The sequence below is a fragment of the Malaclemys terrapin genome, chromosome 2 (genome assembly GCF_027887155.1).
Source record: "Malaclemys terrapin pileata isolate rMalTer1 chromosome 2, rMalTer1.hap1, whole genome shotgun sequence".
Taxonomy (NCBI): domain Eukaryota; kingdom Metazoa; phylum Chordata; order Testudines; family Emydidae; genus Malaclemys; species Malaclemys terrapin.
In genome coordinates, this window is record NC_071506.1 from 189,698,133 (window position 1) to 189,718,039 (window position 19,907).

The window sequence follows — 19,907 nt, forward strand, 5'->3', positions numbered from 1 at the left end:
TCTTCGCATTCTGTCTTTTCGATCGCAGCTCAGAAAGCACGGACTCATCACCCCACACAGCGATCAGATCCAAGACTTCCCGATCACTCCATGCTGGGGCCTTCTTTCTATTCTGCAATTGCATGGTCACCTCTGCTGGAGAGCTCTGCATCGCTGCCAGTGCTGCTGAGCTCGCCACGATGTCCAAACAGGAAATGAGATTCAAACTCCCCAGACAGGAAAAGGAATTCAAATTTTCCCGGGGCTTTTCCTGTGTGGCTGGTCAGAGCATCCAAGCTCGAACTGCTGTCCAGAGCATGAACAGAGTGGTGCATTGTGGGATAGCTCCCGGAGCTATTAGCGTCGAATTCCGTCCATACTAACCCTAATTCGACATGGTCATGTCGAATTTAGTGCTACTCCCCTCGTCGGGGAGGATTACAGAAATCGATTTAAAGAGACCTCTATGTCGAAATAAATAGCTTCATTGTGTGGACGGGTGCTGGGTTAATTCGAATTAACGCTGCTAAATTCGACATAACCTCCTAGAGTAGACCAGGCCTTGGACTCCCACACAGCTTTCATTTTAACTTGGCAGCTCCTGTGGATCTGAGTAAAACGTTTTCTACTGTTACCTTCACAGCTGTACATTACAGGCAACAATCTTTTAAGATTTACAAAAAGAAACTAATAAAAATGATAACTGCCAGAAATGTAGCACTAGTGATAGTAATTGTGGCAACAGGGAACACAGACATAGAATTAAAATACATAAAGCATGCATGATATGAAAATGTTATTTTGCATGGGTTCTGTGTGGAACATTTGCAATAAAATCTGAAAAAACCTGAAGACTAACATTTTCATATGTTGTTTCAAATTCATGAAAATGGCACATATTTATTCAAAAACTTGAAATTTGACATGGCTTGGCTTAAATATAATTCCTTTATAGTGTAAACCTTGGCACTGCAGAAATTACAATGTTTTATTCAGATGAATATCCATTTGTTACATCTAAATGTTCACATTTTTCAATATGAAAGTACTTGTATGTGAAATTCTATGGAAAAAAGCTAAATTTATAAATGAACATGATCCAGCACAAAACAGGAAATATTTTTCATATATGTATGGTAACTGCAAGCGACATTTTAGTATCATACATTATATTACCAAATTTTTTGAGCTTGGTCATTTAAACCCTAATACTATGTCAGTTAAGTCAATGGATGCAGGATCAAATCCTTGCTAAAATAATGGAGAATATTGATAAACCAATTGTAGCAAATCTTTGTGATTGCAAAGAATAAATAAATAAAAGAGAAGGCAATTTAATGTTTCAAAAATACTTTGCCAAAACTCATATGAAGACCAAAATAGGATGAGAAATAAATAGAATACTGCGATTTTCTTAAAATGCAGTCAAGAAACCTGGACCTGGAACTTCTAGGTCAAGGTTAATAAATAATCAAAGGATAGAGATGGATGGGGGCAAAAACACACTTTTATATGCTATGTACAGAACAATGATTCTGCACCTTACAGTTCTGTTGGTTGCAATTTTCGTTATTAAATTTTTCTCAAGGTTAAGGTAATTGTATAAGGCTGATAGAACATATTTGCTCAGTCTGCAAAAAGAGAAAAATACTTTTGTAATAACATTTTCTCCCTCCACTTTTTAAAAAATAAACGTAATTTATTATTCTTCTTCCCCAATTTCTGTAGTACTGACTTCAGAGCTAATTTTTGTGAGCTAGTGGGAAAAAATTCTCAGCTGTGCATAACTCGTCTTTGTTGCTTGTGTTTGGTATACTTTAACTTGGTTAGAATCCAGTGACAAGGGTTTTAATTATATACCTTCCAGGGAGAAGATGAATTAGCATTTTGTCTCTAATCATATTGAGGCTCCATATGTATATGGAAGTCATGACCACGCTTATTTTCTTTGCAAAACCAACGAGAATTTTTAATTAGAAGAAGTTCACATTTCTATCTAATGATTTGAAACTTGGGGTGCATGGGTGATGCTATGCTGGTTCATATCAGGTTCCATCTCTGGTCTTATCCAAAGTATACTGAAGTCAATGGTAGTTTTGCCATTGACTCCAACAGACTTTTCATTAGGCTTGTAGTTCAGTCAGCCTGTGCCTTGTACTGCAGAAAGGTGTTAAAAATCAAAAGGTACCTAGCCAATTATATAAAACATTGTCTTAAAAAAACAGGAGAAAGTGCATTTTCTCAACCTTGTTGAACTCCTAAATATCTAAATGAATTCTACATAATTTTTTATACTAGTCATATAAAAAGATGAATTTATGAAGGAAAGTAAAGAGTGTGAAAACAGGATTAGAATGTAAATTATTTTGGTACCTTAACAATAGAGGGGACCTTCAGATAATCGCTGAAATTACTAATGACTTGCCTATTTATTTTTTAGTACTATATTTCTCATTATTTAAGGCCTAATTATACTTTAATTTATACTCATCCAGCCCCCAGACCTCAGTGAGATTGTATGAGTGTAACATAGCAGAATATGACATATGGGTCCCTTTTTAAAATGCATTTACCAAAAATGAAACTCTCCAGAAGGGTCCATATAGTTTTGCTCTTTTTTTTGGTGTGCTAATTTTTTATTTGTAAACTACCATATCACATAATAGTAAATTATTTCCTTTTCTTATGGAAAGTGGGAGGGAGGAAGGAAGTGTGATGAACGCACACTGAAAATATGTTACAATATTCACAAAACTGTACGTGTCACTAAGCCAACACCCACAGATTTCCATTATACCAAGATTTCACCCTACGCTGATTCTCAGAAGATCTAGATTTTTTTTAAATAACCTAGATTTCAGAATCTCTAAACTATGGGAATTGGATGGTTCAATAGACTACTAATAAAATTAGAAACCTTTTGCTGCTAGGTCATTAGTTCACAGCTGCTCAGATTCCCAGTGGCTGAATAGAATTATCATCTGATGGCAATTTTTTGGCCCATATGAAAAGATCTGGTGGTCTCAGTCCAGTTCCTACTGGGCATATACCTACTAAGAGACAGTTATCACAGTTGGCATCCACATTGTCAATCCATAAACTTAATGACATTAAATTTACTGAAAATAAATGGTCAAATATATCAAATGATGCTAAACATTCGCAAACAATGTATTCGCTGGAAACAGCCAGAACAGAGGAGAACAGTCCAGAGGGATTCTCCAGTTCCCTGAAAAATTACCTTAAAAATCCATCTTATTACAGACATTTGGTAGGTTTAATATGTGCTCAAAATAGAAAAGAAATGATTTCATGTGTCTTTTCCTTATGTCTTCCAATTGGAAGCAATAGCAAGAGGATAAGGGAAAGAAGGAATAAAAGATGAATTTGCCACCAGAAACAGATAAAGGAAAGTTCAACACATTTGAAAAAATGGGACTCTGCAAGATAACAAGAGTGTGTCTGTGGATAAATGAAAACAAAGAGTAGGCACATAATTAAAATTTGCATTGTTTCCTTTAATTTGCACACAGAACTATACACAACACTGAGGTTTGGACCATATTTCAACCTCTCTCAGGGGATAACTGCAGAAGAAATAACTTATACATGCAGTAAAGGAAGGGAAAAGATGCAGTGGCACGGGGCAGAGTGGAATTTGAAGCAAGCTAAAGCTATTGTTAACACTAGGGTTGAAACTATGTTAGCCACAACTGTGTTAAACCATGTTATGGCTAGCAGAGCATTAACATGTTTTGTATTAACATGAGATTGCCTTATATAACATATGCTAGATAAAGATATGCCCCTTCTGAGCAGTCTATTGCATTAAATTGTTCTAACATGGTTATTGGGTATGCGTGTGCGAATCTTTGTTCAGAATGATCAAAGTAACAATTCTAGAAACATTAATCAACATTTTTGTGCCTTCAAAAAATATTATTGGATCTGAAAATATTAATCTCTTATGTTACAGGAAATTCCTTAAGCTGGCTGCTCCAGTAGCATGCTAAAGGTATTAAGTAGATCAGCGGTTCCTGTCTAGTAAATGTAGTAGTATCTTACTCCAGGCTTTTGTGATATTAGTCTAGCTAGACTCCACCTTCTTTGCTTTAATGAGGAGCCTCCTTGTTGGCCCTTAGCACACTTTCCGTGCCTGCCTGTGTTCAATGGTAGATGTTCTAAGTCACAGTGAAGCGGGAGAGATTAGAGCCTGGAGTCTGGAGTACAGATGCGTGGTAGCTAGCATTCTTTCAATACGAGTGTGAGAGTTGTAGTACAGAATCATAAACATCATGGTAGACATGGATCAGCATTCAGGTCGCACCCCACATCAGTACACAGCCCAGGCCAGGGAAGCTAATGATCCAACCACCAGACTAAATTTGGTGATTAATCCTGGTCATGTGCCACCTGAGGCACATTGCGCATATGCTAAGAAGATAACCAGCTTGATAAAAGTGCCATCCAGTAGGAAAGCTGTCACTCGGAATGCCAATATGCCATGGGATTTGAGAAACTTGCTGCAAAAAGACAATTCTTGAAAGTACTCTCGAGCTTTGTGAGTTTGCTGACTGCTGACCCACTAGGCAGTTGTTTCCATAGCTCTCATAGGTCTATTATTTCTAAGTTGCCTTATCATGTTTTTTGCAACAAAAGAAGCATTAAAGCACACAGGCAGGTATATACAAGTGTCTGAAGTAGGATTAAGGAATGAGGCCCTTGTCAGTTTAACAGCTGCTTGCTAGCACTAGGTTACAGGTCTGCTTGATTTATGGAAGCCTCATAGTTGCTAGCACAAATGTCAGTCACCTGAAGAGGCTTTGAATGGCTCCCCTCCAGCAGCAAACTGGAGCAGCCCTCTCCATTATATTACTCTAATGTGTGAGTGAAAAAAGTAATAGTCATGTCTGATTAGTTCTGTGCTAATTACTATATCGATATTGTGAATAAAGTACCTTTCAGGCAGCGATCATTGCCTCTGACAATCATGAATCTGGACTGAGCTTATAAAAGACGTGTGTACGAGACAGACAGAGTGCTACATCAAGTCATAGGGGACAATTTCAACTCCGGTTTTCTACAACTCCCAAATCTGCTGTCAATCAGACTTTCAAGGGGCTTATCTATGAGGCTGTGTGAGGGGTTCACTACTCCCTTGCCAAAATTTTACTGGTAAGAAAAATTGAACACAAAATGCAAAAATGCCCACTGGTTGCAGGAAGGTCCTTAATGCGATATTGTACAGTAGTGTTACAATGGTATTTTGTACTATTACTATATATTAATGTCAGGTTCTTCTTTTGTTTTGTTTGTTCTTATGAAGGGCAAATGGCGAATGCAAATCTGTTCATTTGTAAATTGAGGACTCTGCATCAGAGTTCAGGCCACTGCACAGACAACGCACATCAAGATATGACTCTATAGGCCAAATTCTGCACTCTTTTGCACCAGGAAAAAAATCCTGATTTACTGCACCGACTCCCAAAGAGTAAGCTTGAATTTACCTGATGTAACAGAGAGCATAATTTGGCTATAACAACTTCAGACTTTGTTCAAGTTTTCACTTTCACATATTTACATGTTTGCCCATTGTGAAAAGAGTCAAAAATATAGAGTTAATGTAAATAAAAAAATATACTATCGGCTACACATTGGTTTTTCCTATATGCTCTGTTGATATGAGATTTTTGCCTGGGCACTGTGTGAAACATTTGCAACTAAATTTGAAAAAACAAAACAAAACAAAAAAAAAACAGTGAATCTGAATGTTCTTTGCCAGAAGCATCTGTCTTTATTCTAAAGTCAGGGAGTGAAGAATGCAGACATTGATTAATGCTGGGTAATCCTGACTTGTGCCTTCAGGAAGTACTGTTGAATCAGAAAGTACCAACGTTTTATACTAAAAGGAAACTGCTCTCAGGCTGCACAGTCCTTCAGTAACATTCTAAATTTATTTAGGTAGATCAGCAGTTCCTGTCTAGTACATGCAGTAGGACCTATATCTCAGGCTTTTGTGATGGCTACTCTAGTTGGACTCCACCTTCTCTGCTTTTAATGAAGAGTCTCCATGTTGGGCCTTGGCACACTACTCTTCTGACTTTCAGTTGTGGGTGTTCTAAGCCCCAGTACAGTGGCAGAGTCTGGGCAGAGTGTGTGTTCTAAACAAGAAGACTGTCTAAACTCCCCTAACTCTAGTGATGTCCAGGGTCTGGGATTCTTTTATAACTTACAGTGTATACAGATGATTTGGAAGTGGTGAACACTGCAATGACACAGCCATATTTTGTCTCGTAAACCTGCACAGGTCCTGGAAACAGGTGTTACCACTGTGGTAGATGTCATTCATTATAAAATGGCTCCCTAAAAATAAGTATACCTACTTATTTTGTTATTAAAGAATGTGGCTGAGTGCAGGTTAAGTTGAACAAGTGGAACTTTATTAAATCCTGTGGACTACTCTGTTTTCCATGTATTCCCTCAATAACAGTTCTTCCAGGGAACCTGGATCATCTCACTGCAGTTCCATTGATTGTGATACATCTTCCCTATTTTACAAACATTTTAGTATAAACATTACAGCAAATAATAGATGCCCAGTGTTCCTTTGGCCAGAGGTTGCTAGCACATAGTCAAGTTGAAGTCTCATATTTACCACAGAGGCATCTGCTTATAAAGTCTTTGAGATAGTTTGGTCTCCTGAACAGGAATGACCTCTCTCTATCACCCGTCTCCAAGTGTAGCAAACTATTTCTATGTGGAGTCTCCTCTGCATGTGGGGTTGGTTTTCAGATGGTTCTCTCTCTCTCTATTCTGTGATGATTTCTGTAGATGCTCCAGGTGTTGTGTCTACTGGTGTGTAAGTGTCCCCTGTTCCTTCAGACCTCTTGTCCCTCTTGAGTAATCACCTTTTATAACATGAGTGCCACTACACTCCTTACAACTCATTTAGTCCACTCCTGGTTTCTCTTTAATGGCATGCCTGTTGCCAGGTCCACTAGGTCCTTGCCTACCTGTCATACTTTACACCTGCTAGCTCTGATTGTTGGCCATCTCCTTCAGTGATGTCTCCATCCTGCAGGCTGCAACAGGTCCCTCATTGGTAACAGGGTTTTGGTCATTCATTCCATCAGTCCCTGTGCTAGACTGTTTTGACACCCCTGTGAAGGGGTAATTCCTGTGTGCCAAAATTGCTAACAAGTGATCTGAACCAGAAGACAGCCTTGGGCGAGGTTTGTGTCTGCAAAATCTAGGGCTTCAGGGCCTTCAGACAGAGTTCCATGGCTCATGCTGCCAGCTGCTGCACTGGAGAGGACTTACAGCTCAGCTGCTGCCACCATGTTTCATTTGCAAAGCGTGATGCTGAATGCAGGTTAAGCTGAACAAATAGAACTTTATTAAACCCCGTGGACTGCTCTGTCCATGAGGCTGAGTTGCTTCTGGCCTAACTCCTTGCATTGCCTATTTTCCTGGTGTCCTCTCAATAACAGTCTCTCCATGGAACATCGGCTTTCTGACTCCAGTTCCACTGACCATGATACATTTCTCACTGTTATAGGACTCAGGTACATATTTCTTGGGGCATGGCTACTGCTCCTGTATTATACTTAACATGATGTGAATTTAACAGTAGCATCCAGAGGCCCCAGTCAGGTTTAGTGCCCCATTATGTTAGGTGCTGTATAAACACATAGGAAAGCACAGAGTCCCTTCCCTGAAGATTTTATGATATAAGAGACTGTGCTGTGAAAAGAGAAACAGGACTTTTTAGAAAGGAGCCATAGGCGAGTCTCTCTGCACAGATGACTCAGCTATGGCATGGAACTTGCATCGGCAGCTCACTGTATGCATGCGTGTACAGACAAGGATGGATGTGTGCTGCAGCTCATTCATTGCTGAGTCATTTCTTTTAAAAAAGCATCTGCCAGAGCAAACAGGAGGAGGTAAGAAGCCCTGAATTTTTCATGTGAATAGTGACAGAACTGCTAACCTGCTTTTCTAGGTAAATTAATTTAGAATATTAAACATAAGAGTGCAGCACTACATCCTGAACACTGATTAGGGATTCAAAGTAGAATGAATCTCTCTCGCTTGCACTCTTTGTCTCTTTTTAAATTGACTATACTCTTTTCAAATGCTTGATTATGTATCTTGGAAATAAATTAACTTAATATGCCATTTGCACAGGATTTTTAAATGTTTCATTTCCTTTAAATGAATCCACTCTGAATTCTGACAATGAAAACAATCCCTGTACAGATAGTGTACTATTTTTTCTAAGTTTGTCTTCTCCAGATAAGTAGTTTGATTCTTAGTCCTGCTGCCTGTCAACTTGACAAACAGCATCAGTAGACAGAAACAACCAGGTCTTGATATGACATACCCAGGAGTCATTGTTTGAAATGTCTGACCCCTACAGGCAAGGAAACCTTTGCAAAGGGTGTATAAGAGATTTTGTGGTTTGTAAACCAGGAAACTCAATCAGAAGCCAACAGGTTCTAAGCTGTGACATGATACATTTAGTCACAGACTTGCTTCCCCAAAGTCCACAGACACACACTGAAGTAGAGAAACCTTTTATGAGGAGGCAAATGTGGAGGGAAAAAAAAGAAAAGTGTCATCAAAATATAAAGAAAATAGCTAATTCCTTCCCCACATGTCTTCATTATCCAGTGAAACCAACTCAGGGTAAAATAACTGTTTAGCCTATAAAAGCCATTTCATTTTAGTAAAGTGACCATAAAGTGCAAGTGAGAACATTATAGATCGCACAAACTTAATGAGGATTCTCAGTGTGACCTCTGCTAGGGTACAGGATCCAGACAGATACAAAAGTGCAAATAGCAACACCTATCTTTAATAGATGAGAAGTTCAAATAGAGCTCTAAATTACAGCTATCCAGTTCTCATTTGGCTAGTCTGCAGCAGTCAGCTAATACTCCTCCCCCATCCTTTAGCATATTCCTTGAAACATGAGTTATAAAGAGTTCTGCAATAACATACATCAGTGTTTGGTCTCAGACAAGAACCTACTCCTTGATTCAGTGTTTTTCACGGAATAGGGGATTATGGGAATTGCTGCATTTTCCTAGGTGCGCTTTTTTTTTTTTTTTAATTTCGCTGCCAAAGCGTGAGGATCCTGGAAAATTAACAATCGGCATTGCCATATTCCTCTCCAATGTCCCTTTGTTTTTGTCTTCTCCCTCCACAGCAACCCCCTCGACACGTATGAAGAAGATTAACATTTAGCGTGATTATGCCCGTGATCTGCATATTAGGTGATTCAGATGCCAGCAGCAGTGCTGGCACCACTTAGACTGTGCTAGAGTATGTCACCTGCCCTTCAGAGCTGAGAAAGAAAGAGAACGGGGGAGAGAAAGAAAAAATAGAAAAAAACAGTAAAAGGAGAGCGGGGGAGAGGAAAGAAAGAGAAAAGAAGTATTGATGGAAGCAACTAGAGTGGCAAATGAAAAGATTTCCAAAATAAAGCTTCTGCACTGATGTTTTTTTTTAGTTTCCCCCCCACTATCCAATAGACTATAGAAGGAAATTCCTTGATAGATGAGAGGCACAGAAGCACTGAAAACTCTGTGTAATTCCTACATATATGTATGCTGAAGGTGCGGTCATTAGGCAGATTGTCCAATTAGCCCTCAAGCAAAATGTCCCATTAGAGAAGCCAATTGTATAAGATATGTACAATAGAATTAAACATTTACCACTATCAGGCCGCTTTTCATCAAGTATGTGGTGATGAATGGCGCATTTATAGCCATGCCATATGTTTCCACATATGTCATCATAAAAAGCACTCCAGTTACCCGCTATTTATGGCAAGGAGATGCAAAATCATGGGGCACAACAGTTGTGGCTGCTTAAAGTCTGTTCACAATGTCATGGCAATAACTACCACATGTATAATTTTCATGAAATGCTGGGGTGGGGGTCCATCTTTTTGTATAACTGGCATGATTGAGAGAGGCTGAAGGTACAGTTAATGAATTCTCAAAGTATGTGGAGACAGAAGGCTTTACAGTCCTGAGCTGCACTGGGAAAGGAAAAGGATGAGTTATGATCATAATTGTTTGCAGAAGCCAACAGCAGGTATCCAGATACCACAATGATGACCACAATGTACAAGACACAGTAGTTAAATGCCTTTGTTAGCAACAACTAGGAATGTACTTACAACTCTCTACATTTGCTCTTCAAATGTAGACTGGCTGGTAGATTCAGAGTAGCACTGTAGCACAGAGCATGAAGCGGGAATGGCTAGACCATGACCAAACCCCCTTCCCGGAGATAAGCTCAGGGGGATCTGGAGAACTATAGTTAGGGCTGGTAAGACTCTACCCATGCACTTACCGACATATTGCAGCCAAAAATATGGTTGTTTCCTAGATGGATTGACTAGCAATTAAGGTCTCTCTGTGCCCTCTCCCCCTTTAAGATCCTTGCAGGGCAGCCACATTTTGACCAAGAGATTATAAATACCAGAAATAAACAAATGGGCTTTGATAAAATAAGAGCTGTCTTGAACTGAATGTTATTTTGAGATTCAAAACATTTAGGGTATCATTGCTCACTATTATTTCTCCACTTCATATTCCATAAGTGGAGTTGTCAAAGGAGTATGAACAAGCCCAAAGAGGAGCTGGGATTCAGAAATGCCAAAAATCATTTGAGAATGGGCTGGAGATCTAATACACTCAGATGAAGTTTAGATCTACATCAAACATTGCAAACAACATAGCTTGTTTCAGTGCAGTTCTTGTATTATTTCAGTGGAAAACAAAGAGGGCTCCAAACTGTTTCCTGTAACTTTTGGGAGATCTATCTGAATCTAATTTCAGAGAAACACCCTAACTTCACAGGTTTGGTCTCTTTCTATAAAGGGCTGAACCAGAGCATTAAATGCAAACACCACTGATCTTTGGGAAGATTTCATTCTGGATTCAGATCATGAGTCGGCCAATCTCTAATTCAAACTAAGTACTGTACAATATGTCCCGTTACGCCTTTAAAACAAACATTGTTTAAATGGGCTCTTCTGAAAGGCTCCAGCTACAGCTGGGGGCAAATGGTATAAATATTGATTTGCAAATATTTTTGAAAAGCTGTGATTAACATCGTTATTATTGTTCACAAGCATTTGGACAAATGCTGGGTATCTAAAAATGTTCACAATTTCTTCAAGTTTTACTAATTTATCATGAATGGTCATTTAAATATGGAATGTCAGAACCTTAACTTTAGAGATTCTTGACTTTTGTATGATTTAATTTCAAAATACAGCAGTGTTAACATGAAAGTTTTGGAGAAAGGGGGTATAGTTTTTTGCTTTGGTTTGGAATCTTTGCTTTGAATATAAATAGCATTTCTTAGAGAACATCTCAGATGGTTTCTAGTGGTTTTGTAGTTTCTGCTAGGGTGACCAGACGTCCCGATATTATCGGGACACTCCCAATTTTAGGGGACTTGTCCCGCATCCCAACCTTACATAGGTCAGGACGCCCTTTGTCCCGATATCAGGGTCCGTCCGAACCGCAGTCCCGGCACCACAGTTGCGGCGCCGCCGCTCAACGCTTCCTGGGGCAGCTCCCAGCACCTGCCCGTTGGCAGGAGAGCCACGTGCTGCAGGGGCAGGGCTTGCAGGTGCCGGGAGCAGGCAGAGAGCCCTCCTTCCCCCCCGCCTCCAACAGACCTGACCCGACCTGACCCACGACCCTAGGAGCCAGAGGGACCAGCCTGCCGGATGCTTCCCAGGACGGGAGCCGCCCCAGGTGAGCACCGCCAGGACTCCCCACCTCGCCCCATGGCAGGTCCCTCTGGCTCTTAGGGCGGGGGGGCTCTGCATGCTGCCGGCGCCTGCAAGCCCTGCTCCGTGGCTCCAGCAGCTCCCATTGGCGCTTTTCCCAGCCAATGGGAGCCACGGAGCTCGTGCTTGTGGCGGGCACAGCAAATGGAGAGTCTGGAGACTCCCCTCGCCTCTCTCACCCTAGGAGCCAGAGACCTCCCAGCAGGGCTGGTGAGTGAGGCCAGGGAAGGGGGCAGGGTGTGATGGAGTGAGTGTCTGGGAGGTGTGTGTGGGGTGCTGGGCTGTGAGGGTGTGGAGGGTGCTGGGCAGTGGGGGAGATCTGTGTGTGTCAGGGCACTGGGCAGTGCGGTTCTGTGTGGGGCATTGTGTAGTTGTGATGGTGGGGCTGTGGGGAAGGGCACTAGGAGAGAGGAAGGAAGGGAGGGAGGGGAAATCTGTGTGTATTGGGAAACTAGCAAGTGGGGGGTTCTGTGTGGGGTGCTGGGCAGCTGTGGTGGGGCTGTGGGCAGGGGGGTGCTGGGCAGGTGTATGTGCACAGCACTTTGCATTTGTGGTGGAAGGGTTTTAGGGGGGCTCTGGGCATAGTGGATCCAGGGGGTGCTGGGCAGGGGAGCTGTGTGGTGCAGCATGGGCCCATCCCCAAGGGGCACGCTGGTAGCACAAGGCCAGGCGGACCAGTGTGCTTCTGGCTCCTATTGGGGCTGTGCACCTGTGTCTGTCTGTCGTCACCCTGCTCAACCAATGTGTCCTGATATTTCACTCTTGCGATCTGGTCACCCTAGTTTCCGCACACATTGTATTCTTTATATTTTGCTTACACTGTTGACTAGCCAAAAGATTTTAGAACCCAGAACATTTTTCAGTTACCATAGAAATCCAGGAAGGGCAGAAAACATTAACATGACATATCCAGGCTACTAAATCAAGACAGTCTAGAGATATTGACACAAATTATGTCTAGAAACATGGACACATGTCTGATGCACTCTGATTTTCTCTTCAACTTTTCTAAGAAAGTGACCCTATTGAAACATGACTATTTTCCAAAACTTGTTGCTTGACTTCATAATATGCATAGGTCAGAGAATTTAAACAGCATTCTCAAGAGATAAGAGTTAGAGGCATTCTGGCTTTCAAATGGCTGATCTGTCTATTTCAGACAAAGGATATTTAGAGATGCTTATTAAATAAAGTACTGGCTTTCTGTAGAACTTTTTAGATTTAACTGTCACCCTCACAAGTTTAGTAGTGCAATGGTGATGCCACAAAATTAACAAATATATTCCTGCTTTGATATAAGTGATGAAGGAACAGCAATCAAATTCTCTTTCGATCTGACAAGCATAAGAATTTACAAAGCATCCTTAAGTTAATTCTAGCCATGTCTGTAGGCATGAGGGCTTTGTTTCACCTTGTCTTCTTAAGAAAAAGTTAGTTATAATTCAGCTAATGGAAGTCTTTCATTAAACATTTTATTAATAATGCCACAAATCTGCACTAATGCTTTTGAACAGATAAGTCTGTTATGCAGTAAATACCTGATATGCCATACATAACTGCATTTTAAAGTATTTTCTTGTATTACCTATTTCATGTCAAACAACACTAATATGATATCTTTCAATATACTACATAAGGTAATTTAAGATTATATACGTCATCACTATATCATTTATACCATCAGTCAGATATTTCTGTAGAAGAATTAAAGAATTAAGTTTGATCTCTTCACCTTAATTAGTATATTACAGATATTTCATACTGTTATTAGCACAAAATATAGGGTAGGGGTTACTGAATTCTATCCAGAAAGACATATACTGAATTGAACCCATATCTCCGGTTTGGTGCTCTATCCATTATACTATACTGCTGTCATTATAAACCAATAAAGGAAGCTGTAAGGACTGGAAATATACCCAGGATGGTTCTATACAGTATGTAAATAGAGGAATAATTGAAAAATGCTTTTCTAAGCTGTCATATGGACAATAACTTTTAGGGTGACTGTCCAGTTTTAAAAGCAGAGTGGCTAAAGTTACTTGCATTTCAGTTTTCACAGTACACCTCTACCTCAATATAACGCTGTCCTCGGGAGCCAAAAAATCTTACCGCGTTATAGGTGAAACTGCGTTATATTGAACTTGCTTTGATCCACCGGAGTGCGCAGCCCCGCCCCCCCAGAGCACTGCTTTACCGCGTTATATTCGAATGCGTGTTCTATTGGGTCGTGTATATTGGAGTAGAGGTGTATTGCTCACATTTTAACAGTGAATCAGTTCTATCATGATCTCATTTATGTAGGGAATTATATCTGCATTATAGCAAATGTATTAAACAGGAATTGCCTGATGGAAGCAATTCAGCTAGAGCAGGGTTCTGAAACTTCTTCATGGCTTGGATCACATCTTAATGCAGAGAAAGGATTGTGGACCCTCTGCCTTCTCATTCATGATCATATGGACCACCTCCCCACTCACTGGCAATTTAAAAACAATATCTCTATGGCAATTACAGCAGTTGTTTTGTGGAAAAAAATATTATTAGGAAGGGAAGATGGTTGGTTTTCATTCTCTTGTCTGGTTACTTTCTGGTTTGGGGACACTATTAGTTTTATTCTTGTGTGTACCAGTATATTTATTTTTAGCATATGTCAAAAGTGCTCACACCCTGGATAGATTCACTTTTTCATGCTCAACAAATTATTTCAATCAATTTTTACTGAAAAGGCTACCTTTGAATAATACCCCAAAGCTACAGCTAGTGCTGAACACGGCAGTTCATTTCTTGATTAGGAATCGCTATGATATATCGTAAGTTCCCAGCACTGTTCCCTGGCAGTGCATGCCTGTTTACTTACTGATACAGTTAAGGTGCTGGCTATGATTCTGAAAGCCCCAAAGAGTGAGGATCCAGTTAAATGAGAGATTGCCTTTCCCCCTGTGTTTCATCATTACAACATGTATCTACGCTCTTGCTGCTGGTTCCTGCAGTTGAATTCTGAAGACCTGTGTCAGGGTATTCGAAAGCAAATAGATTCTGGAACCTCTTTATTGTGCAGATATCCCACAAGATCCTGTATTTTGGGAAATTCAGGGATTAAGTAAAATACTTCTCTTAGCTGAATATTTAGTAAGCTTTGTATTGGTTATTAACTAGTGTCAGCTAAGTGCAGAGACATATTGCATTATGTATGAACATTGGAAATGAATGAACAGTACTGACCAAAACAAACTCATCTCCTCCTTTGTTTTTAATGTCTTATCCTTATGCTCACCCATCACACCCATGACAAGACAATGGGATAGGGCCCCTTTGTTCATTTCCCTTGACCGAGGATGAGGGGGTTGGACACACAAATTCCAGAAACCCTTTACCCTTCAGTAACTCGCTTTAGAGCTTATTGGATTCTCTTTTCTTTAAGAAGGTCTGCATGAAATTATTCATACAAAAGTATTTTTTAACAAAGAAGATTAATTATAAACAGAGAGAACAAAAGAAGCTGTTTGCTTAACATAGCTAGATATACCCTTTCATATGCTAAACGAGAGAAAACATTCTCATCTTAGCTACAGAGAAAAAGAAGAAAAGTGAATAGCTTATATCTCTGAAAGCAATTCTCTCTGAACATTTTGGTCTAATTGTGAGCATCATGCTATCCAGACAGAAAAAGCACCTTGCTCTGTCCAAAGAACTTTCTTATCAAATCCTCCCTGATCTAGGACTGCTAACCAGTTTTTGCAAGTTACCTATACACACAATAGGATTTTGGAGACTGGCTCTAGGACATGGTCCACTGAGGAAACATATGCTATGTCTACAATATGAGCATTACAGTGGCCCAGGTGCAGCTATGCCACCGAAGGGTCATAGTGAGGATGCTTCCTACACTGACTAAAAGGATTTTCCCTTCACTATAGTAAATCCACTTCTCCAAGAGGCAGCACCTAGGCCAGTGGAAGAATTCTTCTTTTGATCTACCATTGCCTATCCTGGGGGTTAGGTCCACTTAACTAGATCGCTGGGGGGGGGTGGTGGTGAAGGGAAGAGTTGTCAATTTTTCACATCTGAATGATGTACTTAGGTCAAGCTAATTGTTAAATGTAGAATGTAGACCAGGTCAAAGGCCTTTTAACAATGATTAGGTCAGATACCACCCAAACAAGCTTGGCTGGTTTAATATGATCCGGCCTCTTACTAAAACTGAATCTTTTTTTCTTTTCCCAAGAAATATGAATTATGGACAGGCCTCAAACCCTCTGCCACATATACATTACAAATATAACATGAAAATGGTAATTACAGTACAGTTACCTGTTATGTTGCAGTAAACTTTCAAAGGTCCCAGTGCCCCACTGCCATCTGGATCTATCCAGTAATAATTTGAGGTTTTGCCCACGTGTTTGTATGCTTCACAGGAGAGGTCATAAATAGCTGGAATGGAATAAAATAAAATATATTAATAAGGAAATTGAAGTCCAGGAGCAACTGATTCCAAATCACAATTACTTTCTTCATAGCTTCATTTTATATTTCACACTAGTGCAAGAACCATGAATTAGTCATTGATTTAATACTTGAAAATTAATAGAAGGCACAATATTTTTTCCAAGGTACACTGGTTACTAGAGCTGGTCAGAGAAAATTTGATGGAATCATGTTTTGTTTGGAAGAAAAATGGAGAAAAAGTCAAGTGTCTCTTTTTCATATTTTCAAACAGAACATTTGGTTTTTCATTTTAAAACTACTTTTCATTTCATTTTAAAAAAATGTGCATTGTATATTATAATATGTAAAAAACGAAAGTCAAAATTGGAACAAAATATTTTGATTAATCTTTTTGTTTTTTTGTTTGTTTGTTTGTTTTTGTTTCACAGATAATTTTGAAATGTTCGGGTTTCATTCGGATTTGGAACAAAGCCAAATTTTGAAATCTCAAAATCCTTTATGAAACAGAATTCCCATCCTCTATACAGTTCTGCTGGCTCCTTTTGCCACTTACTGTAGATAACTTAAATATTACCCCAGTATTTCCCAAATGTTCTCAGTAGCAACTATGGGAAACACTATAAATTCTTAGGCAAAGTTAATTATTTATCTAAGTCCAAATTGACAGGTTTTTAGAGGTGACCACTGTAGTGTGCTTAACATTAAAAATAGAGAGTTGCCACCACTTGTCAGACTGCGGTATTTCCAATACTCCAGATACATTTTTCTATTAATTAAATAATGATATGCATAAAATTTCTTACACGAATCTGGAAACGAAATGAACAATAATATTTAACTAATATCTAACTTCTCTGTTGTCCAACGGACCAGATGGCATAGCTTTGTGGGTTGGAAATCAATCAATCAATCCCTAAATGAATGAAATGTTGTTTACCCAGATTTCATATCCACTCTAAAAATCTACCTAATATGCTGGCAATTCCTACAAATTATCTCCTTGGTATGAATGGCTTTATTTCAAATATCCATAAGGATAGTTCATTCTGCTGGGCTCTAGATGATTAGTGAATGATGGATCCCCCTTGTTTAAAGGCCTCCAGCCAGCTACTATGAGACAGGAAGGAAAAAGGAGGTTGGAAACATCTACACGCTCATGTAATGTGAAAACAGATAAAGTGAAAGTTTGAGTGTCTGTGTTCATGTGTGTGTGAGAAAGAAAATCTCTCTGACCTCCCAATATTGCAGAGGGACAGAGAAGACTATATTGCAGGATAAATTTATTGTTCGTTAGAGATGCTTTAATTTAATAAATTAAGCTTATATAAAAAGCAGACACTTCTCATAACTGAATTGTAAGATGTTCCACTTAGTCATTTCCTTTCTCCCCACTTCCACACCAAGGATGACAGATTTTCTCTTTTCACAGTGACTGCACGTGGTTTCAGACATGATTCTGAAAGAATTTATAAGATTTTTTTTTCTGAAAAGATACTGAAGATCAACAAACATAGCCTGGATAGAATTATATTTCAGTCAACAGAAGAATCTTGGTGTAGAACGTTGCACCATAACGGAGCCACAGTATCTTTTACAAATTAACAGTACTATAGAAAGGACTGTTCATCACCAAAATGACTTTATCCTTTGACAGCTGATGAACGAACAAGGTATATCCAGACCGTATCTCCTATACTACTGAGTGTATTCTCGCATGGCATACAACATTATTAATTTCATTTCTATGACACTAGACCGCAAATGTCTTAACTGGTGCAGTGGAAGATAAGAAGAAGCTAATTAAGAGCTCATAAACTTAAAGTTTTTTATGTAGAACTTCTGTTACCTAGAATTTTGAGGTATACAACACTTTATTTGATACATATCGCATATCTTTCCCTCAATTTCTCTAGCCTTGTTATTTATGGAGAAACAGGCTCATTCAACTGGTTTACTTAAACATAAGCTTGATAATTATTACCATTAATTGTATCAGCAATGTATTGCTACGAAAAAGTAATTTAAAATGATATAAATGTATGGTACACACTATAGAATCTGTCTTTATATTTTCTGCACTGCATTTTTTAATATGAAGAGATTGTGATACAGCAACAAGTTCTCCTTGATTAACTTATTACATCAGGTACTCTGTCCTTCCCAGAGTGCCAAAAATATACTAGCTATTTTACAGACAATTAAAGGGCCCATATTTGATATGTTTCTTTCCCTCCTTTCCATAGTCTTTCAGAACTGAAAGGATAATTAAGAAGTGATAGGTACTTATGTGGCAGTGCAGATGAAGATGCATTTGAAATGTTGACAGCCCCGAAGACAAAAAACTCTTATTTAGTCACAGAAGAGACACAAGGAAGATACAGAAGAAAAGGGAGAAACTAGCATACTGAGACAGGGAATAGTGCTAAACCAGGCACAAAATTGAGAGGGAAGAAGGAAGTGAAGGGCTCAGGGAAGCTGACATCATTAACAGAACAAGGGTGTTAATAAGATCCTGTGAGAAACAGCAGAGATATAGTCAGGGTCAGATTTATGTAGATGCTTTGAAGGGAGGGGCAAAAAAGTTTAAATTGAATTCAGTTGGCAAAGAGAAGCTAGCCATGGGATTTTAATAAGAGAGTAACAAGGGTGAGCATCAAGTTTGGAAGATCGTTTTAGCCATTCTTAATAGGAATTGAGTAAAATAGGAAATAGGGAAGTCAGAGAAGTGAAGGTTCCTGTAGTCAAGGAAGGAGATAAATCCAGCATTTTATTTCAAGGGAGAGCAAGGAAATGCTGGAGGTTTGAAATGTTGTAGAGCAGGAACTGGAAGGAATTTCCAACAGCATGGATGTTTGAGGAGAAGAACAGAGGACAGGTTAGGAGTTCTATTTTAACTACTTTTAATGTAGGGAAAGGTGGGACATCCAAAAGAGGATATTGGAAAGACCAGCAGAACTGCAAGAATGGATATAGGGGAAGAAATAGATTGAAGACTCACCATCAGCAAAGAGACCACGAGAGTAGATTAATCACACAGGGAGGTGAGAGTAGAGTGCAAAAGAGAAAGGACCATGGGCAGAGCCCTGAGAAACATTAACAGAGAGCAATAAGGAAGAAAGGTTACAACGGAGGAGCAATCAATCAGCTGCAGTAGGTTAGGAAAAACAAAAAGTACTGAGTCCACAAAATCCAAAATATCATGGAGTTTTTACAGCGTCAAAGTCCACATGAAAAGAGATGGGGAGGCACATGGGGTGGACAAGTGATCCAGTGAGGATTTCTTAAGGAAAAGGTAGACAGGAATGTATTTGACAAGAGATGGAAAGGAGCCAGAGAAGAAAAGTTAAAAATAAGAGGAAGGGAAAGAATGAGGGAGGAAAAAAGGAGTTTAGGAGTTGAAAGGAGATGGGTTCAAAGGATCATCTTAAAAATGTTAGAGAAGGATTTACTTACCCATCAGGACCTCAATAGCTCTGCACCTCAGAAACAAAGGAAATCTCTACATCAAGGGTAAAACTAAGTATATGCTGGAGACAGAGATTTCTGAGGGGCCTATAAACATAGTTCCCAGTACTAGAGGTCTTAGGAAATTGGTACTGACATAAGAGCCTTTTGCTTCTATGGCCTCAGCTCAAATTTGGCCAAAGTCATTTGTAATGTA

The 19,907-nt window shown here is 39.4% G+C and overlaps 1 protein-coding gene across 1 annotated transcript in view; it reads right to left on the reverse strand.

Moving 5' to 3' along the window:
- The window catches only part of CNTNAP2 (contactin associated protein 2), a 1,643,672-nt gene that overhangs the window by 450,011 nt on the left and 1,173,754 nt on the right, over window positions 1–19,907 (reverse strand). Inside the window, exon 12 of the mRNA XM_054019209.1 lies at window positions 16,112–16,231. Within this exon, the coding sequence (XP_053875184.1) occupies window positions 16,112–16,231 (120 nt within the window). The remainder of the gene's footprint in view (window positions 1–16,111; window positions 16,232–19,907) is intronic.